General features: G+C 45.1%; 1 protein-coding gene across 3 annotated transcripts in view; it reads left to right on the top strand.

Annotated features, from left to right (window-relative positions):
* The window catches only part of PDSS2 (decaprenyl diphosphate synthase subunit 2), a 349,455-nt gene that overhangs the window by 140,946 nt on the left and 186,682 nt on the right, over positions 1 to 21,827 (top strand). For all 3 annotated transcript variants that reach the window (XM_033939273.1, XM_033939274.1, XM_033939276.1), the window contains exon 3: positions 20,080 to 20,214. In XM_033939273.1, the coding sequence (XP_033795164.1) occupies positions 20,080 to 20,214 (135 nt within the window). The remainder of the gene's footprint in view (positions 1 to 20,079; positions 20,215 to 21,827) is intronic.

Here is a 21,827-nt window from a genome sequence, read left to right on the forward strand (position 1 = left end):
GTCTCCTTGCCTGCCCTCTTTCTTTCTTTCTCCCTGCCCTCCCCCAAGCCACTGCCACTGCTGCTGCCATCGAATAACAGGCCCCAAAGCTGCCGCCGCCCCAAGCTCTCCCTGCTTCGGGCCGACCAGCATTCCTCTCCCCGATGTCAATTCTGCCGTCGGAGAGGAAGTTCCGGCCCAGCCAGGCAGCGATTGGCTGGCAAGAACTTCCTTTCCAACGGCAGAATTGACGTCAGGGAGAGGAAGTCTGATCGGCCCAAGATCGCGATCCACCTATTGGGAAAAATGCTGCTGGGTCCTGCCTTCGCGGAAACAGAAAGTAGGCAGGACCCGACAGCAAGAACAGCAAATTGTAAGCTTCACTGACCTGTCTCCTGCCTTAGCCCGTAGCAAACGCATGCTCCAGGGCTCTAACATGTGCGTGCCGACTTCCCTTCTCTTCCCCTCCCCCCCGGACAAAACTTCGGTTTCGGAGGGAAGAGAAGGGAAGCCGGCATGCACACGTTAGAGCAGTGATTCCCAACCCTGTCCTGGAGGAACACCAGGCCAATCGGGTTTTCAGGCTAGCCCTAATGAATATGCATGAGAGAGATTTGCATATGATGGAAGTGATAGGCATGCAAATTTGCTTCATGCATATTCATTAGGGCTAGCCTGAAAACCCAATTGGCCTGGTGTTCCTCCAGGACAGGGTTGGGAACCACTGCGTTAGAGCCCCGGAGCATAAGTTCTCCAAGCCAGTTTTTTTTTTTTTAAATGTTGAGCAGCGGCGGCAGCAGCAGAATTCACATCGGATGATAGCCGGGCGGTCATCTAAATTAGCCGGGCAGAGCACCCAGCTAAAAGGCCCTAGGGAGAACACTGAGTAGAAACATTCCAGAGCTGATACTGTGATGTCATAATGTCTCATTCCACCAATGCCTAAGAGCCAACCTCATCAGTGATGTCACAATGGCTTGAGTATCCTATACTTGGCTTACATAAGAACTGGGACAGACCAAAGGGCCATCAAGCTCAGCATCCTGTTTCCAACAATGGCTAACCCAGGTCCCAAGTACCTAGTTAGATCCCAAGGAGTAAAACAGACTTTATGCTGCTTATCCTAGGAATAAGCAGTGGATCTTCCCAAGCCATTTCAAATAGTCCTATATTGTAATCAGCTACCAGGTTGATATATATTCTGTTAGTAGTGGACCAAGCACTCATTCCTGAAAGAAGTAGGATAGGAAGCAGGGCTGTATCGAATATTCGTACTTGATTTGTGTCGGATGCAAATACATTAGTCATATTTGGCCAAATAGTTATTTGAATACAAATAAACTGGGGCTGTACTAAATCCTACTGAAATAAATACTTGGGGTTCGGATTCTGCAAATGGTGTCCCGTTTGTAGGCAGCGGTAGGCATCCTATCGGTGTCTAACCAGCCAACCGGAATGCACATTTAAAAAAAAAAAAAAATCTCCTAAGGCAGGCCACATACATTGGTGTCTTTGGGAGCCTAGAGAGGCTCACATGCCCACCTAAGATAGCCTAAGTTTAGGTGTGGGCATGGTTTGCCCTGAAGTAGCCATAGGCAATCTTCGGGGGTGGATATTCTGGCCAGTAGGTATTGGGCACCCTCCTGTTGGCGATCTTCAGGGGGTGGAGTTCTGGGCAGGAGGGATTGGGCATCCCTTCTGCTGCGTTAATTCGGGGGTGTTCCGGGCTGAAGGGATTGGGCATCCCACCTGCCGCATTCGTTTGGGTGCATGGGGGAACTGCCGCTAAACTTACCACAGCAAGGAGATCCCTTGCCGCGATAAGCTTAGCAGGCGCATCTACAATAACCCGATTCTCTAACTGGCATCTGTAACATGGACATTGGTTACAAAATCGGGTTTATTTTAGGCAGCCGTAGGCCCGATTCTATATAGGATGTCCGTCGGCTTCTGAGACCGGGTGTCCTATACAGAATCAGGCCCTTGATGTCTGAATTCATGTTGCTTCTTTAATATAACAAATTAAAGCTCAGTTCCCGTTGTTTGTATTCAGCTGAATAATATTTTTTATTATTCGTATTTGGTTGAATAGTAAACTAAGCTGTTCAGTAGAGCTCTAATAGAAAGTAAGGGCTGAACCAACTTGGAAAAGGCAACTTAAAGTATGAGTAAAGAAAGTGTTTGCAGTAACAGGGTGGGTGGGCAGAAGAGAGACGATTAACCTACTCCTCTTGTCCTTGTCATGGATTCCTAATTTAACTCTTTTAAGAGAGTGTTGTGGGATTCAACTGCTTGTTGTTGTATTGGTGCTAGTTAAAGTAGAATACTTTGGAGGTTGTAATATTAGATGAACAAAAAACAACACAACATTATAGAGAGATGTTGTTTAACATGAGTTTTTAGGGTCTCTTAGGTCTCTTCTCCAGATGTTTCTGCAGTTCTGAGAGAGGCGATGGATTTTATGCACAAAGAAGCACATTTTACATGTTATTAATATTCACCATATGTTATGGAAGACAGCCATCAGCAATCGGCATATGTTAATGGGTATTTGCGTAGGGGGAGTACAAGGAGGGGAAGAGAGAGAAGTGATGATGATTAGCACAGGAATAAAGGAAAAGTGTTAGATCTGTGTGTGTATATAGAGAGAGGGCTGGAAAACTTTCAGGTACCTAAAATTTGGCACCTGTGCCCGAGGAGCTGTTGGGCTATGTGGAGGAGGTGCTACAGTATTTTCCCTCTGGACCGTGGAAGGGTGGGCAAGAAATTAGTGAGAGGAGAGGGAAGAGCAAAAATGAGAAGAAATGTTTAAAAAAAAAGTTTTATGACAGGCCTAATGAAAAGTGGAAAAAGAAGTTTTCCCTTAAAATTTTCTGATGCTTGTTTTACAGAGCAATTTTCCAACTCTTTCTATAGAGACAGAATAGTTCTTAATCTCACTGAGGTCTCTTCTTCTGCTTTATTTTACAATCTAAAATGTATTTAATTATTTCAACCCATCAAATGAGCTAATTGTATCAGCAAATACAGCAGTTAAACATTTTTTTTTTTAAAAAAAATCTTCATCTATATTAAGAACTACACACACTTGAGTGTTGACAGGATGATATAAAATAAGGGAAATCTTTGGATAAGTTGCAAATAAAGATGTGTGGCAGCCAACCCCTAGGTCTGATGGAGCAGAAAAATTATTTGCAGTAGGTGGCCAGGATAAAGATACAGGCAAGCTAGACTTTGTCTACGGCCTAGGGTTTGGGCTGACTCTGTCAGGCATATCTAAATCCAATCCAGATTAGCCTAATGATGATGTTATCTACTGCTGCAACATTGGCTTGTACAAGACTAAAGGTGGTGCAATCAGCTGTCATGGCATCTAAGAAAAAGTGGCAATGGCAGCTGTTTTGTCTTTCTGGTATCCTCAAGCCCCCATTAGCCCAATGGAGTCTTCAGCCCCAGAAGCAAAACCAAAGACACAGAAAGCAGTGAACAGCCGAACAGGTGCTGAAAGTTTTGAAAGCTGGGAGAGTGCTTGATGGGGTTTTAAGTATTTTTAAACACCACATTAAGGTGTTGTAATCAGATGTAGAAGATAAACATTGGTGTTATTGTTTATGGGAGTTTAACCATGAATTAACCTTATTATGGTTGTGGTGGTGGCAGTGGCGTACCTAGGGTATGTGGCACCCGGGGCCCATCATTTTTTGACACCCCCCCATGTAAAAAAATATTTTTTGTGATGACCATGAAACGGAATAAATGGTCAGAATAGAAACAGGCAGTGAAAATTATTTTTTATTGAACCTCATATATTACATTACATTACAAGCAGCGCTGTTACAAACATATTCTGAAGGTCAATGCTAAGGTTAACAAAGTTTCCTTCCTTGGACCAGAAGGAGATACTGACAAACCACTGGAAGAAATCCCAAAACAACTACCCAGGAACAACACCCAAAGACCCACTCAGTGTGTGAACCAGTTGAGTGGAGTGGACTAACTGGGGGGTGGAAATGGGCCCGAAGTTTGCTCAGCAGAATTTCCCAGACCACCTCTTCCTCTCAACACATTGCCACGCTGCCACCACCACTAGGAACACCTCACCAGGTAGGCCAGCAATGCTTATAAATTTTATAAAACACATTATTATATTTTCTTATAAAGCACATATTTTAACTGAACTCTGACATCCTCAGCCTTTCCATTCACAAAAATAGAAGGAAGAAAAGTTCCCATTTCCTGCTGTCTCATGTCCCCTATACAATATTTTTCTTCTGCAGACCCTTCAAAAGTCTGACCAAATCCTCGTTTCACTTGCATTATAAACTACTGAGGATGCCATCTCTCCCCAATCCCAGGTCCTAAAGTCTACAACAGTATCACAAACTAGTGCTGCCAGATTCAGGAAAAAAATTTTCGATTTAGCCTATTGAATTGGATTATCGATTCGATTTTAATGCCCAATTGGGTGTTTTTTTCAAACATCCTGGTGGGTTTATTTTATAGCTTTTTCACCCCCCTTTGGCTTCTCCTAACCACACTGGTGCTGTGGTGTAAATAAAATAAAGAAACAAAAAGGACTTTTCCTCTCTCTGTTAAATCCTAGCTCACGTTTGCGGTCTAACACCAACTCTGGCAGGATACACATTTCAAATCTGACATATTGTAATCACAAAACAGAAAATAAAATTAGTTTTTCTACCTTTTGTTGTCTAGTTATTTTTCAAATCTTGTTGGTCCAAGGCTCTGGTTGTCTTCTGATAACTTGCTTGCCAGGGTCTCCTTCTTCTTTCTCCGTGCTAAACATCCATCTTCCATCTCTGTCCTCCCCTTCCGTTTCCCTTCCCTCCCCTGGATGACTGGCATCTTTCCTTTTTTTCGTCTCCCTCCACAGATCCACCTTTTCTTAACTACCCTTTCATCCAGCATCTCTCCCTCCTTCCCCACCACCCCAGGGTCCACCATTTCTCTCTTTCTTTTCCCAACTACCCTCCTAACCAGTATCTCTATTCCCCCCTCCACAACATCCCTTGTGTCCAACTTCTCTCCCTTTCTGTTCCTACCCTCCCTAAAACCCATGGTCCATCATCTCTCTCCCTCTCCTCTATTTTCATACCCATTATTTCTTCCCACACAAAGTCCGGCATATGCACGTCTCTTTGAACCCCCTCCCCCTTCCCTCCGTGTACTTCTACACCAGGGCCCCCCTCCCCTGAAGGCCTGTCCCCCCCCTTAAAGGTCTGCATCCCACCCCTGAAGGCCTGTCCCCCTCTTGAAGGCCTGCCTGCCTGCTCCCCTTGAAGGCTTTCCCCCTCTGAAGGCCTGCACCCCCCCTGAAGGCATGCACCCCCCCGAAGGCCTGTCCCCCCTCCTTGAAGGCCTGAACCCCCTTTCAAAGGCCTGCACCCCCCTCAAAGGCATGTCCCCCCTTTGAAGCCTGCACCCCCCTTGAAGGCCTGTCCCCCCCTTGAAGGCCTGCACCCTTCCCCGAAGGCCTGCCTGTCTTCCCCCAAGGCCTGCCTGCCCGCCCCACCCTGAAGGCCTGCTGCCCCCCTTAAAGGTCTGCATCCCACCCCTGAAGAGGGGCGGGACCGTGGCGAAGGAAACAGCCGAAGCAGCGCAAAGATCGCTGGGATCACGATCTTGCTGCAGGCTGCTTCAGGTAAATGGTGCGGGGAGGAATCCAGATGCGAGATGTCGGGGCTAAACCGGACACAGGGGGGGGGAACCGGACCGGGAGCACCCCTTCAGGGCTTGCACCTGGGGCGGACCTCCCCCCCCCCCCCCCCAATTAGTACACCACTGGGTGGTGGTAATCTTACTCTTGGGACTAGGAGGAAACTGTAAGGTCAAAAGAAAAAAATGTTCACTAAGATTGGAAAGTTTTAGGGCTATAGGCTTATTAAAGTGTGGACCCCCATGGATAAGCATCTACTCCTGACTACATTTCACTCAGAGAATAGTTAAGCATTGCCAGAGCATGTGGTAACAGCAGTTAACATTGCTGGGTTTAAAAAAGGTTTGGATAAGTTCCTAGAGGAAAACAGACATAGGGGAAGCCACTGCTTGCCCTGGGATCAGTAGCATGGAATGTTGCTACTCTTTGGATTTCTGCCAGGTACTTCTGACCTGGATTGGCCTCTGTGGAAACAGGATACTGGGACCGTTTGACCCAGTATGGCTAGTCTTACCTGTTAACAATGATTGTATGCCTATTATGTTTTAATTATGTACTTCCTGGAGATGTCCAGTTCTTTTTTTATATTGACATCTGCTTAGAAATACTTTGAAGGTGTGAATAAACAGGTGGATAAAAGTGAGCCAGTTGATGTAGTGTATCTAGATTTTCAGAAAACTTTTGACCAGGTTCCTCATGAGAAGCTCCTGAGAAAATTAAAGAGTGGAGGCGGAGCTTGCTCTGAGACGCCACGGAGTTGCTGGTGAAAACCTTTTTTTTACCATTTGCTATGGTGAAAAGAAAATCTAAGGTCCGGGTTTTCCCGGAGGAATCCAGTACGCCAGTTGGCCCAATGGATGCCTATGTCGAGTGTGGAACCTGAACGTAAGTTCGGCTGGGGGAGGCGCGTTGGCTGACATGTCGGACCTCTCCTTTGAGGGCACCACCTTATCTCCGGAGGAGTGGAGTCTTCCGAGTCGTCTCAAGGCGCCAGAGGGGATGTTGGAGTTAATTGGCTCTGAGCGTTTTCTTTCCTGCCCGACACTGAACGAGAATCGACTCTGGAGGGGGGCTTCAGAAGCCTTTGTTATAGTCATCTGTGCACTTGGAGAGTGAGAAGAAGCAGATCCCCGAAGTTTTCCTCAAGTCAAAAGGGACTCCTGCTGAGGTTACAGGTACTTTGATTCATGCAGTGGGCCCTGGAACTGAGCTTGTACCCCTGCAAAGACCCGAGATTTTCAGTATGCAAACATTATGGGAAGCAATATCTATTTTACAACTCTCTCTAGGGACTCAAATGCAGCACCTCACAGCGCGTTACATGATGGTTGTGTCAGAGAATTTGGATTTAAGAAATAGACTATCGAGTCTGGAAAATAAGGTAGACGACATGAGACCAGATTAAAAGTAGTTGAGACTCAGGCCTTAACTTGGGTTAAGGATAGTGGGGATCTTCATTTCAAAGTAGAAATGCTGGAGAATGTGACTAGGAGATGTAATCGTTGGATTATAAATTCCCCAAAGTTATTTCCTATATCAGCAAGTGATATGTTTAAAAAAAATACCTAACTGAAATTTTAAAAAGTACCTGAGTCTTCCTATCTGTCTCTCTCTAAAAATTATTGTTTACCTAGTAGAATTAAAGCTCAAAATCCAAATCAGCAGACTTTATCTGCTGATAGTTTGGATTTATCGAATTTCCTAGAGAGATCAGATAGTGAAGCCCAGGTTACTGCTACGCTGCTGGTATAATTTGCTATTGATTCAGATAGGGAATGGATGCTTAAGCTTTTGTTTAAATATAAAGATGTTCCATTTATGTCAAAAGTTGTAAGAATGTATCCTGACCTATCACGTTTTAATCTACACAGAAGAGAAGAAAACAGTTCCTTATTTTGAGACCTCAGGCATTGCAGTTGGGTGCAACGTTCGTTTTGAGATACCCCTGTAAATGTGTTATGGTCTATCAAAAAAATAGATATGATTTTTATGAACCTCAGCAGTTGACAAAATTTATTTCCACCAAAGGGCAAAGTGTATCTACTACGTGAGATCTTCTACTTTAATATCAGCTTAGTGAAGTTATGTTCAGGCCCCATCCAGCCACATCTTTATTTATTCTTCTTATATATTACTGGTGAATTATTTCAGTCTAATTGCAGTTTCGCCTTTCATACAAGCAGGCATACTTATTTTCTTTGTTAAATTGTTAAGATATCTTTTGTGAATGGTTCTTAAAACTGGCATTGTATTATTTATTTTATTTTATTTTTTTTTACTGATATGTTTGTCAAAAAGTTAAATATATAAATAAAGAATTTTTTTTAAAAAAAAAGAAAATTAAAGGTCATGGGTAGGTGGCAAAGTTCAGTTGTAGATTAGGAATTAGTTAAAGGATAGAAAACAGAGGGTAGGGTTAAATGGTCATTTTTCTCAATGGAGGAGAGTAAACAGTGGAGTGCTGCAAGCATCTGTACTGGGACCAGTGCTATTTAACTTATTTATAAATGATCTGGAAATTGGAATGACTCCACGGGGCGGTGAATGGCCCTGTCCCCGTAGCCATGGTGAACAGTTTATTCCCCACTGTTTTGGCGGGTTATCTGCGGCTAGACGTGGGTAACAGCCACCGTGTCATTCTCTAATAAAGACTTCAAACAACTATTTTTCCTATCTACATAGTAACATAGTAACATAGTAGATGACGGCAGATAAAGACCCGAATGGTCCATCCAGTCTGCCCAACCTGATTCAATTTAATTTTTTTTTTTTCTTCTTAGCTATTTCTGGGCAAGAATCCAAAGCTTTACCCGGTACTATGCTTGGGTTCCACCTGACGAAATCTCTGTTAAGACTTACTCCAGCCCATCTACACCCTCCCAGCCATTGAAGCCCTCCCCTGCCCATCCTCCACCAAACGGCCATACACAGACACAGACCGTGCAAGTCTGCCCAGTAACTGGCCTTAGTTCAATATTTAATATTATTTTCTGATTCTAAATCTTCTGTGTTCATCCCACGCTTCTTTGAACTCAGTCACAGTTTTACTCTCCACCACCTCTCTCGGGAGCGCATTCCAGGCATCCACCACCCTCTCCGTAAAGTAGAATTTCCTAACATTGCCCCTGAATCTACCACCCCTCAACCTCAAATTATGTCCTCTGGTTTTACCATTTTCCTTTCTCTGGAAAAGATTTTATTCTACGTTAATACCCTTTAAGTATTTGAACGTCTGAATCATATCTCCCCTGTCTCTCCTTTCCTCTAGGGTATACATATTCAGGGCTTCCAGTCTCTCCTCATACGTCTTCTGGCGCAAGCCTCCTATCATTTTCGTCGCCCTCCTCTGGACCGCCTCAAGTCTTCTTACGTCTTTCGCCAGATACGGTCTCCAAAACTGAACACAATACTCCAAGTGGGGCCTCACCAATGACCTGTACAGGGGCATCAACACCTTCTTCCTTCTACTGACTACGCCTCTCTTTATACAGCCCAGAATCCTTCTGGCAGCAGCCACTGCCTTGTCACACTGTTTTTTCGCCTTTAGATCTTCGGACACTATCACCCCAAGGTCCCTCTCCCCGTCCGTGCATATCAGCTTCTCTCCTCCCAGCATATACGGTTCCTTCTTATTATTAATCCCCAAATGCATTACTCTGCATTTCTTTGCTTTGAATTTTAGTTGCCAGGCATTAGACCATTCCTCTAACTTTTGCAGATCCTTTTTCATATTCTCCACTCCCTCTTCGGTGTCTACTCTGTTACAAATCTTGGTATCATCTGCAAAAAGGCACACTTTTCCTTCTAACCCTTCAGCAATGTCACTTACATACATATTGAACAGGATTGGCCCCAGCACCGAACCCTGAGGGACTCCACTAGTCACCTTTCCTTCCTTCGAGCGACTTCCATTAACCACCACCCTCTGGCGTCTGTCCGACAGCCAGTTTCTGACCCAGTTCACCACTTTGGGTCCTAACTTCAGCCCTTCAAGTTTGTTCAACAGCCTCCTATGAGGAACTGTATCAAAGGCTTTGCTGAAATCCAAGTAAATTACATCTAGCATATGTCCTCGATCCAGCTCTCTGGTTACCCAATCAAAAAATTCAATCAGGTTCGTTTGGCACGATTTACCTTTTGTAAAGCCATGTTGCCTCGGATCCTGTAACCCATTAGATTCAAGGAAATACACTATCCTTTCTTTCAGCAACACTTCCATTATTTTTCCAACAACTGAAGTGAGGCTCACCGGCCTGTAGTTTCCTGCTTCATCCCTGTGACCACTTTTATGAATAGGGACCACATCCGCTCTCCTCCAATCCCCAGGAATCACTCCCGTCTCCAGAGATTTGTTGAACAAGTCTTTAATAGGACTCGCCAGAACCTCTCTGAGCTCCCTTAGTATCCTGGGATGGATCCTGTCTGGTCCCATCGCTTTGTCCACCTTCAGTTTTTCAACTTGCTCATAAACACCCTCCTCCGTGAACGGCGCAGAATCTACTCCATTTTCTCGTGTAACTTTGCCAGACAATCTCGGTCCTTCTCCAGGATTTTCTTCTGTGAACACAGAACAGAAGTATTTGTTTAGCACATTTGCTTTCTCCTCATCACTCTCCACATATTTGTTCCCAGCATCTTTTAGCCTAGCAATTCCATTTTTTATCTTCCTCCTTTCACTAATATATCTGAAAAAATTTTTATCTCCCTTTTTTACTTTTTTAGCCATTTGTTCTTCCGCCTGTGCCTTCGCCAAACGTATCTCTATCTTGGCTTCTTTCAGTTTCACCCTGTAGTCCTTTCTGCTCTCCTCTTCTTGGGTTTTTTTATATTTCATGAACGCCAACTCTTTCGCCTTTATTTTCTCAGCCACTAGGTTGGAGAACCATATCGGCTTCCTTTCTCTCTTGTTTTTATTGATTTTCTTCACATAAAGGTCCGTAGCCATTTTTATCGCTCCTTTCAGCTTAGACCACTGTCTTTCCACTTCTCTTATGTCCTCCCATCCTAACAGCTCTTTCTTCAGGTACTTTCCCATTGCATTAAAGTCCGTACGTTTGAAATCTAGGACTTTAAGTATCGTGCGGCCGCTTTCCACTTTAGCCGTTATATCAAACCAAACCGTTTGATGATCGCTACTACCCAGGTGAGCACCCACTCGAACATTAGAGATACTCTCTCCATTTGTGAGGACCATTTTATCCAGGTTTTAGAAGACAATTGAAGACTTACTTATTCTCTAGTTTTTTGGCTAACTAATTCCCTCAGATTCTTATTGTGATCTAGATTAATTTTTGTAAACTGCATACTATAGATCTATAGATGGTTAAGTGTCTATAAGTTGATCTTTATGTTATGTTGTGTTATGTTATGGGCAATTTCTTGGAGGAAAAGTCCATAGTCTGTTATTGAGAAAGACATGGGGGAAGCCACTGCTTGCCCTGGTTTGCATGGAATATTGCTACTCCTTGGGTTTTGGCCAGATTCTGAGGATCTGGATTGGCCACCGTAAGAACGGGCTACCGGGCTAGATGGACTATTGGTCTGACCCTGTAACGCTTTTCTTATGTTAAGGCGGAATATAAATCAATAAATGTAATGTAATTTTGGGAGCCACTGAAGTCTCAGATGTTCAGTACATATACCGTATTTTCACGCAAATAACGCGCACCCGTATAAAACGCGCACACGGGTATAGCGCGCAGAAATCACGATGATATGTACAAAAACTTTGGTATACCGCGCTCACGGGTATACCGCGCATGCTGCCCGACGCTCCTTTCGCCCGCCCTGACTTTCCGACTCTCCGTTCACCCCCCCTGACTTCCGTGCACTGTCCCCCCTTGAAGGTCTGTCCCCATCCTGAAAGCCTGATGCCCCCCCCCGACGTCCGATACATCCCTCCCCCCGAAGGACCGCTGACTCCCCAACAATATCGGGCCAGGAGGGAGCCCAAATCCTCCTGGCCACGGCGACCCCCTAACCCCACCCCGCACTACATTACGGGCAGGAGGGATCCCAGGCCCTCCTGCCCTCGACGCAAACCCCCCTCCCCCCAACGACTGCCCCCCCCCAAGAACCTCCGACCGCCCCCCCAGCCGACCCGCGACCCCCCCTGGCGACCCCCACGACCCCCCCACCCCCCTTCCCCGTACCTTTGGTAGTTGGGCCAGAAGGGAGCCCAAACCCTCCTGGCCACGGCGACCCCCTAACCCCACCCCGCACTACATTACGGGCAGGAGGGATCCCAGGCCCTCCTGCCCTCGACACAAACCCCCCTCCCCCCCAACGACCGCCCCCCCAAGAACCTCCGACCGCTCCCCCAGCCGACCCGCGACCCCCCTGGCGACCCCCACGACCCCCCCACCCCCCTTCCCCGTACCTTTGGTAGTTGGCCGGACAGACGGGAGCCAAACCCGCCTGTCCGGCAGGCAGCCAACGAAGGAATGAGGCCGGATTGGCCCATCCATCCTAAAGCTCCGCCTGGTGGGGCCTAAGGCGCGTGGGCCAATCAGAATAGGCCCTGGAGCCTTAGGTCCCACCTGGGGGCGCGGCCTGAGGCACATGGTCGGGTTGGGCCCATGTGCCTCAGGCCGCGCCCCCAGGTGGGACCTAAGGCTCCAGGGCCTATTCTGATTGGCCCACGCGCCTTAGGCCCCACCAGTAGGCGGAGCTTTAGGATGGATGGGCGAATCCGGCCTCATTCCTTCGTTGGCTGCCTGCCGGACAGGCGGGTTTGGCTCCCGTCTGTCCGGCCAACTACCAAAGGTACGGGGAAGGGGGGTGGGGGGGTCGTGGGGGTCGCCAGGGGGATCGCGGGTCGGCTGGGGGGCGGTCGGAGGTTCTTGGGGGGGGCGGTCGTTGGGGGGGGGGGGGGTTTGCGTCGAGGGCAGGAGGGCCTGGGATCCCTCCTGCCCGTAATGTAGTGCGGGGTGGGGTTAGGGGGTCGCCGTGGCCAGGAGGGTTTGGGCTCCCTTCTGGCCCGATATTGTCGGGAAGTCGGCGGTCCTTCGGGGTGGGGGTGCGAGTGGTCCTGCCGGGGGGGGGATGTATCGGACGTCGGGGAGTCGGCCGGGCAAGAGGGCTTGGGCTCCCTCTTGCTCCGATCGTGGATGCGGGTGCGGGTGGGAGCGCGTGCGAGCGGTCGTTCGGGGTGGGGGTGCGAGTGGTCCTGCCGGGGGGGGGGGGATGTATCGGACGTCGGGGAGTCGGCCGGGCAAGAGGGCTTGGGCTCCCTCTTGCTCCGATCGTGGATGCGGGTGCGGGTGGGAGCGCGTGCGAGCGGTCGTTCGGGGTGGGGGTGCGAGCGGTCCTGCTGGGGGGGGGTGAATCGGGCGTCGGGCGGGGTGGGAACTATGTTTTAAAACTTTTGTATACCGCGCTCACGCATATAACGTGCGAGGGGTATGCGCGGTAGGTAAAAACGCGTATAACGCGCGCGTTATATGCGTGAAAATACGGTAAACATTTAACTTAAATGCTGGTTTGGTATGAAAATGGATCCCATTGGAAGGCTTCCATAACCACTGGGTACATAGTAGTTCATTAGCTGTGTGATCCCCCCCAACCTGATGCAAGCAAGAATAATCTATTCTGTGATTGCCCCTTCCGTTCTCCCAGCTCTCTTTTTCCTAGAAGTGATTTTGTCACAGTGTTTGTTTTGTGCAACTGTGGACTACAATTGAAAGGCTTTTGTGTAATAGTGGTTTGACTTTCATTCAAGCACTGGTGTGCATGGCTTTCTAAGAGCCTTGCTGGGCTTTGCTCAACATGAAGTCCACATCAGGAACCGTCCCTTTTACATTTGCTTTAGAGTGGAGAATGGCACTTTGTTTTGGGCTACTAGTGAAAAGGCATATAGTAAATAAACCTTAAAATTGCAGCATGGAAGAAAAAAAATTTGTAAATTATTTGTTTGAATTCATGCTTTATCAAAATGCCCTAAAATCTAAAAGCGGAATAAAATATACAATTATGAATTATTTTATTAACTTCTATTAAATCCACCTTCCTACATCCTAATCCCCCATATAAAACTTTAATGGCTCTCCAAAACATCTGTTTTTGCCTCTTTTGAAATGCAAATGATTCACTCTTTACATGCAACTGCAAAGCAAATAGGTTCTTCAAATATTCACTGTTTTGTGCACTGAAATTTCAGTACATAATGTTGCGAGAGAAGGAAGCATGAAACAGTCACAAAAGAACCTGGAATCATCATGGGGACAGATTCAGAACCAATGCTAGGAAGTTCTTCTTCACCCAAAGGGTGGTGGACACCTGGAATGCGCTTCCAGAGGGTGTGATAGGACAGAGTACAGTATTGCGGTTCAAGAAAGGATTAGATAATTTCCTGAAGGAAAAGGGGATAGAAGGGTATAGATAGAGGATTACTATACAGGTCCTGGACTTGATGGGCTGTCGCGTGAGCGGACTGCTGGGCATGATGGACCTCTGGTCTGACCCAGCAAAAGCACTGCTTATGTTCTTATGTCCTGGAATATCTTGAGTTGGATTCTGAACTTGGTTGGAAGTCAGTATAGGTCCCAGAGTATGAGTGTAATGTGATATCTCCACTGTTTTTGACTGACAATTAATAGGCTGATGTATTCTAAACGACTGGTAGCAGTTTCAGTTGTGTGTTTCCTTGTTCATTATTAGACATGGATTATGACAGCTAAATCCTTCTGCTGAACAAACAATGCAGTGTAAATGCCTTGAAATTGGAAAAAAAAAATCTTACCAGCCTGAAATCAGGCTGGCAAATGAAATTAGGGACCTCAAAACTTACCTATGAAGTCCACTTATCCTGAAGCACTCTGAATTTTCAGGATATAGTTTCAACCTAGATTCTCCAAACTATGAAGAAGCATCTAGACAATTGTTTGGATTGGTGAAAGCAAGTCACCATCTGAATGTCATTTGCAAAGACATACTGTAGAAACATGATGGCAGATAAAGGCCAAATGGCCCATCCAGTCTGCCCTACCTCAGCATCCACTATTTCCTCATCTCCCTAAGAGATCTCACGTACCTGTCCCATGCTTTCTTGAAGTCAGACACAATTTTGTCTCTACCATCTCTACTGGGAGATTATTCCACACATCTACCACCCTTTCTGTAAAAAAAAGTATTTCCTTAGATTACTCTTGAGCCTATCACCTCTTAACTTCATCCTATATCCTCTCATACTGGAGCTTCCTTACAAATAAAAGAGACTCAACTCATGCACATTTATGCCATATAGTTATTTAAATGTCTCTATCATATCTCCCCTCTCCTGTCTTTCCTCCAAAGTATACATATTGAGATCTTATGACAAAGACTACTGGCCATTTTGGTAGCCTTTTGTGGTCTCCAGAATTGTATAGAACAAAAGAGAGGGAATAGAAACCCCACGTAAAGTCAAACAAGAAAAAACCAAGTAAGGAGTAGGATAGGCCACTTCAACCTTGGACATTGGTACGACGAGTGGGGTGATTAAATTTGCGGACGACACGAAGTTATTCAGAGTAGTGAAGACAAAGGGGGATTGCGAAGATCTGCAACATGACATAATCAGGCTCGAGGAATGGGCATCGACATGGCAGATGAAGTTCAACGTGGATAAGTGTAAAGTGATGCATGTCTGTAACAAAAATCTCATGCACGAATACAAGATGTCCGGGGCGGTACTTGGAGAGACCTCCCAGGAAAGAGACTTGGGAGTTCTGATCGACAAGTCGATGAAGCCGTCCACGCAATGCGAGGCAGCGGCGAAAAGGGCGAACAGAATGTTAAGAATGATAAAGAAGGGGATCACGAACAGATCGGAATAGGTTATCATGCCACTGTACCAGCCATGGTGCGCCCTCACCTGGAGTACTGCGTCCAGCACTGGTCACCGTACATGAAGAAGGACACAGTACTACTCAAAAGGGTCCAGAGAAGAGCAACTAAGATGGTTAAGGGGCTGGAGGAGTTGCCATACAGTGAAAGATTACAGAAACTGGGCATCTTCTCCCTCGAACAGAGGAGATTGAGAGGGGACATGATCGAAACATTCAAGGTACTGAAGGGAATAGACTTAGTAGATAAAGACAGGTTGTTCACCCTCTCCAAGGTAGAGAGAACGAGAAGGTACTCTCTAAAGTTAAAAGGGGATAGATTCCGTACAAACGTAAGGAAGTTCTTCTTCACCCAGAGAGTGGTGGAAAACTGGAATGCTCTTCTGGAGGCTATTACTGGGGAAAACACCCTCCAGGGATTCAAGACAAAGTTAGACAGGTTCCTGCTGAACCAGAACATATGCAGGTAGGGCTAGTCTCATTTAGGGCACTGGTCTTTGACCAGAGGGCCGCCGCATGAGTGGACTGCTGTGCACGATGGACTACTGATCTGACCCAGCAGTGGCAATTCTTATGTAGACAATCGTTATTTGTATTCATAAACTTAAAACCACATAGAAGAGTCCAATGTATAGAATGTCCTGTGTTGGAGTATTGTAATTGAGATAAAAAGGCTGCTTTGTTTACCTCATTGGAATAACTACAAGACGGCATTGTATCTTCCAAAACAGACAATATTCGTTTATTGTTAGTATAAAAACTATAAGTATTACAGCAGCAAAGTAACATAGTAACATAATAGATGACGGCAGATAAAGACCCGAATGGTCCATCCAGTCTGCCCAATCTGATTCAATTTAAATTTTTTTTTTTTTTTCCTTCTTAGCTATTTCTGGGCGAGAATCCAAAGCTTTACCCGGTACTATGCTTGGGTTCCACCTGCCGAAATCTCTGTTAAGACTTACTCCAGCCCATCTACACCCTCCCAGCCATTGAAGCCCTCCCCTGCCCATCCTCCACCAAACGGCCATACACAGACACAGACCGTACAAGTCTGCCCAGTAACTGGCCTAGTTCAATATTTAATATTATTTTCTGATTCTAAATCTTCTGTGTTCATCCCACGCTTATTTGAACTCAGTCACAGTTTTACTCTCCACCACCTCTCTCGGGAGCGCATTCCAGGCATCCACCACCCTCTCTGTAAAGTAGAACTTCCTAACATTGCCCCTGAATCTACCACCCCTCAACCTCAAATTATGTCCTCTGGTTTTACCATTTTCCTTTCTCTGGAAAAGATTTTGTTCTACGTTAATACCCTTTAAGTATTTGAACGTCTGAATCATATCTCCCCTGTCTCTCCTTTCCTCTAGGGTATACATATTCAGGGCTTCCAGTCTCTCCTCATATGTCTTCTGGCGCAAGCCTTCTATCATTTTCGTCGCCCTCCTCTGGACCGCCTCAAGTCTTCTTACGTCTTTCGCCAGATACGGTCTCCAAAACTGAACACAATACTCCAAGTGGGGCCTCACCAATGACCTGTACAGGGGCATCAACACCTTCTTCCTTCTACTGACTACGCCTCTCTTTATACAGCCCAGAATCCTTCTGGCAGCAGCCACTGCCTTGTCACACTGTTTTTTCGCCTTTAGATCTTCGGACACTATCACCCCAAGGTCCCTCTACCCGTCCGTGCATATCAGCTTCTCTCCTCCCAGCATATACGGTTCCTTCCTATTATTAATCCCCAAATGCATTACTCTGCATTTCTTTGCATTGAATTTTAGTTGCCAGGCATTAGACCATTCATCTAACTTTTGCAGATCCTTTTTCATATTTTCCACTCCCTCTTCGGTGTCTACTCTGTTACAAATCTTGGTATCATCTGCAAAAAGGCACACTTTTCCTTCTAACCCTTCAGCAATGTCACTTACATACATATTGAACAGGATTGGCCCCAGCACCGAACCCTGAGGGACTCCACTAGTCACCTTTCCTTCCTTCGAGCGACTTCCATTAACCACCACCCTCTGGTGTCTGTCCGAGAGCCAGTTTCTGACCCAGTTCACCACTTTGGGTCCTAACTTCAGCCCTTCAAGTTTGTTCAACAGCCTCCTATGAGGAACCGTATCAAAGGCTTTGCTGAAATCCAAGTAAATTACATCTAGCATATGTCCTCGATCCAGTTCTCTGGTCACCCAATCAAAAAATTCAATCAGGTTCGTTTGGCACGATTTACCTTTTGTAAAGCCATGTTGCCTCGGATCCTGTAACCCATTAGATTCAAGGAAATACACTATCCTTTCTTTCAGCAACACTTCCATTATTTTTCCAACAAAGACATATCTAAAAAATGTATTGTCAGTTCAGAATATGCAATGGAGAGCAGAACTAACACTCATATGCTTAGCAGGGGGCTAGCAGTTCCCTGCAGCATAAGTAAGCAAATCTCTCTGGCTTTACCTAGAATACACATGTTTTTTATACAGAGCAATTCTTCCTTTGTCCCAAGAAAGTCCATCTCCGAATTCTGGTTATGTAATTCCCTATAGGTACATAAAAATAATGTACAGCTAACTCCTCCCATCTGTCCACGCCTCTCTCTCACCTCCACCAGGGGCCTTGCAGAAACAGAGAACTGCTTCTGAACTTTCTTCTTTCAGCACGGAGACATGCAGCTGCTAATTAGAGGTGTTACAATTCATTGCATATTCGAGTTGGTGTCCTTGTAAGATGAAAAGTTGGCAACGAGATGGCCTTTCAACAATCCAGCTGTCTGGTTCCCATAGTTTGGTTGGGAGACAGGAAACCCATGGTTTGGTACCAAGTTCTTTCATCTCGTTACACCCACATGAGCAAAGCTCCTTGCTCATTATAAAAGTTTTATGGCTTTTCTAGGGTGTCTGGCATATGAAGTCATATAGCAGTGATAACAGATCAGCATAACCTTTAAGGGATATTCTCCCAGCAGGAAAACCAGAACATCATTGTTAGCATTGCAAACAGTCTGGGCCTGGCTATGGGAAAATATGTCTGTAGTTTTCAGCAGGGTGTCCAGCATACACAAGTGAAAATCTAGGTCTGTAGAGTCCAGTTGAATCATCCATATGTCCAGGATATACATGTCAGTATCAATGACCCGACATGTCCGTGTTTCGGCCTCCTAACGGAGGCCTGCCTCAGGGGTAGAGTGACACCTAGTGGGTAGGTTAGATGTTGTTTTGGGATGTTCTTCTTTTTCTTATCCACTGGTTAATGACTTTGGACTCTCTTGTGCTGTTTTCTCAACTGCTTATGCAAGATTAAGGTTTCCCTCATATATATGGCCTTTTATCTTCAGATCACATTATTTTATTCATGGTATTTTTAAATGTGCATATGCATACGGCTTGTTTCTTTGAAGAGATATTTATATATACACATTTATGTTCATTTTATACTCTGTTGGCTTGTTTTACTCATTGATATAACCCGCTTTACATATTTTTATTTTATTTTATTTGATGCCATATGCATCTATTATGGATGTGTCCATGCTAATTGCTCATGTAATTATATATATATATATATATATATATATATATAGTCCTTCAGTTCTTGACAATACCTTGTTTTTCATGGTGTTTTTACATGACCAGATGCATACGCCTTTTGAAGAATATACATGTATATTTTTAAAGAAATATGTTTTTACATGTTGTTCATGCCATTTTAGTCCCTATGCTTTTATGAATTTGTTAGACATTTGATTTTATTCATTTATTTATATGATTTTGAGTTTAATTGGGTTTGTATTGTATTTCTTTTAGACTATAAACCACACCCCTGAGGCAGGCCTCCGTTAGGCCGAAACACGGACCGTGTCGGGTCATTGATTACAATACTCCAACACAGGACATTCTATACATTGGATTCTTTTATGTGGTTTTAAGTTTATGAATACAAATAAAGATTGTCTACCCCAAGGTTGATGTGGCCTATCCCACTCCCCACATGTTCTTTTCTTGCTCCAGAATTGTATACAATATTCTAAATGAGGTCTCACCATTGTCTTATAAACAATGCCAAAGTTCTCCACCACAGAAATAAGTAGGCAGACCACATTTCAGTCTTCTCCTAGCAAATTGATTTCTGTGATTTTTCCTTCAAAAAAGATTCAGTTCACTCACAAACTGAACACTGGATTCCCACGTCTGCAGGTACTCCATTTGCTAATGATCCACGTTGCCAGAGCCAACAGACAGGTTCAAGAAAATCATTTAGAGATCTCTGCCCTTATCTGTGGCTATCTGTACCTTACTCACTAAAGATGCTAAAACTTGGCAGAACTCAGATTGCAGTGGATCAAAATCATCTCTATCTCAAGAGTATTTTAGAAGTTAATATATTGTCGGTAAAATGTTACAATAATTAATATATTACAAAGGCAGTGGTGCTTTCTAAGTGAGTCAGTCCCATATATGACTTTTCTATACACAGCTTATTTCATAGCTATGACTGAATGAAAAAAGCTAATTTCCTCTTCCTTTCAGCCCTCCATGATGATGAGCAGTGTGATGGAACTGGGGAGTAGTTGTCTGATGAGCTTTTCTTTGTTGGCAGGGGTTTCATCTACGATAGTCGGAACAACCTTCAGATGAGGGGATTGGTCGTATTGCTCATTTCGAAGGCAGCAGGCCCCAGCAAGACAGATGATCTTTCCCTCCAGCATGATATGGTCAGCGGAATTTATTCAAGGTATGGATTTGGTACTCTTGTTACGGTATGCTTTGTGGCAATGGGAGGGGGCTGCATTCATGTTTGATGTTGATTCTTTTTGCTAGAGCCTCTGGCACTTTCAGCATGTATTCTACAGTTTCTCTCATGGTTTTCAGCACTTTTGCGGTTCTAGGATGTGTTATAAATGTTATAACTTAATTCAGAATATAATGATGTAGTGTCCTATTCAAATGTTTGGTAACTTAATTCAGTCTATTTCTTAAGGTTCACTTTATTTTGATATACCACCTATCATACTTTCATCCTAAGCGGTTTACAGGAATAATCAAAATGATTGACAGAATCCAATGACGTTATAATGATACAACCAAAATATTAAAATAAATCAAAATACATGTAGCATCTCTAGCAGGGAGAGCTTAAGATCATTATGGGCTAGATTCACTAAAGGCATGGATCGGATCCGATCCATGTCCGGGGGGCTGATTCACAAATCGCCTTCATGCAAATGAGGGTGATCGGAATCACGCCCCCAACCTACTGAATCGGATCGCTGAACAGCGATCCTTGAGCATGCGCAGACCATCTGTAGATGGTCTGCGCATGCGCTGGCCCTCTTTGCCTGGCAGAGCAGGAAATTTCTTTTTTTTTGGGGGGGGGAGGTTCTTCCCAAGCCCATGGTTTTAACCCGCTTTAAGCCCACAGGAAGGGCATGAGAGATTTGGGGTGAGAGCAGGGTGGTGAGTCGAGGTGGCAGGAGAGATTCAGGGCGAGAGCAGGAGATTGGGGCGAGCAGGGTGGCAGAGAGCAGGAGAGCAGGGTGGCAGAAGGCAGGGAAGTGGGAAAGGACCTGAGCCACTGGTCCTCAGCAATCGCTTATTTTTGGATCGGTCAGCCCAGTCGTTGTCCCTTTCTTTTTTTTTTTTCGTGAATCGCTGCCTGCCTACATTTGAATGCCTTTCCCCCTCATTTGCATGCGTGGATCGGAGGATGATCGGGACAGAGGTTAGTGAATTGGGTCGGAGGGAAATCGGGTTGCAAAGGGGTCGCTAAGTGGTCAGAAGTTGATCGGTGGGCTTAGTGAATCTAGCCCTATGTACTTCCCAGGTCTGGAGGTGTTGGACTTGTGACTCAGTACACATCTGGTGTGAGCCTTCAAAAATGCCAGACATGTGGTCACCCCACTGCTTCAGTGGTACTACTACTATTTATTATTTCTGTAGCACTACCAGACGCAAGTAGCGCTGTACATTAACCATGCAAGAGACAGTCCCTACTTAAAAGAGCTTGCAGTCTAATGATGATAGACACACTGGACAAAAATGGTGAATCAATATATGCTGCTCATGTAGGGAAGTATAAAAGGATGAAGAAATGGAGAAGGTAGAGGGCTACAGACAAATATGGGTGCTTTTCAAGTTGGAGGGCTAGGACTTAAACGTTTCAAGGCTAAGTCTTAATCCTTTAGTCACTGGTTTAATGCTCATCGTGTTTTAATCATTCCTGTAATAAATGAAATGCTCTAATCTTGTATTAGTCCTGTTTTTCTATCTTGAACAGATTGTAAACTCTGTTGAGTAGAGATGTGTTTTTGTACAGTGCTGTGTACATCTTGTAGTGCTATGGAAATT

This window comes from Geotrypetes seraphini, chromosome 3, assembly GCF_902459505.1.
Source record: "Geotrypetes seraphini chromosome 3, aGeoSer1.1, whole genome shotgun sequence".
Taxonomy (NCBI): Eukaryota; Metazoa; Chordata; class Amphibia; order Gymnophiona; family Dermophiidae; genus Geotrypetes; species Geotrypetes seraphini.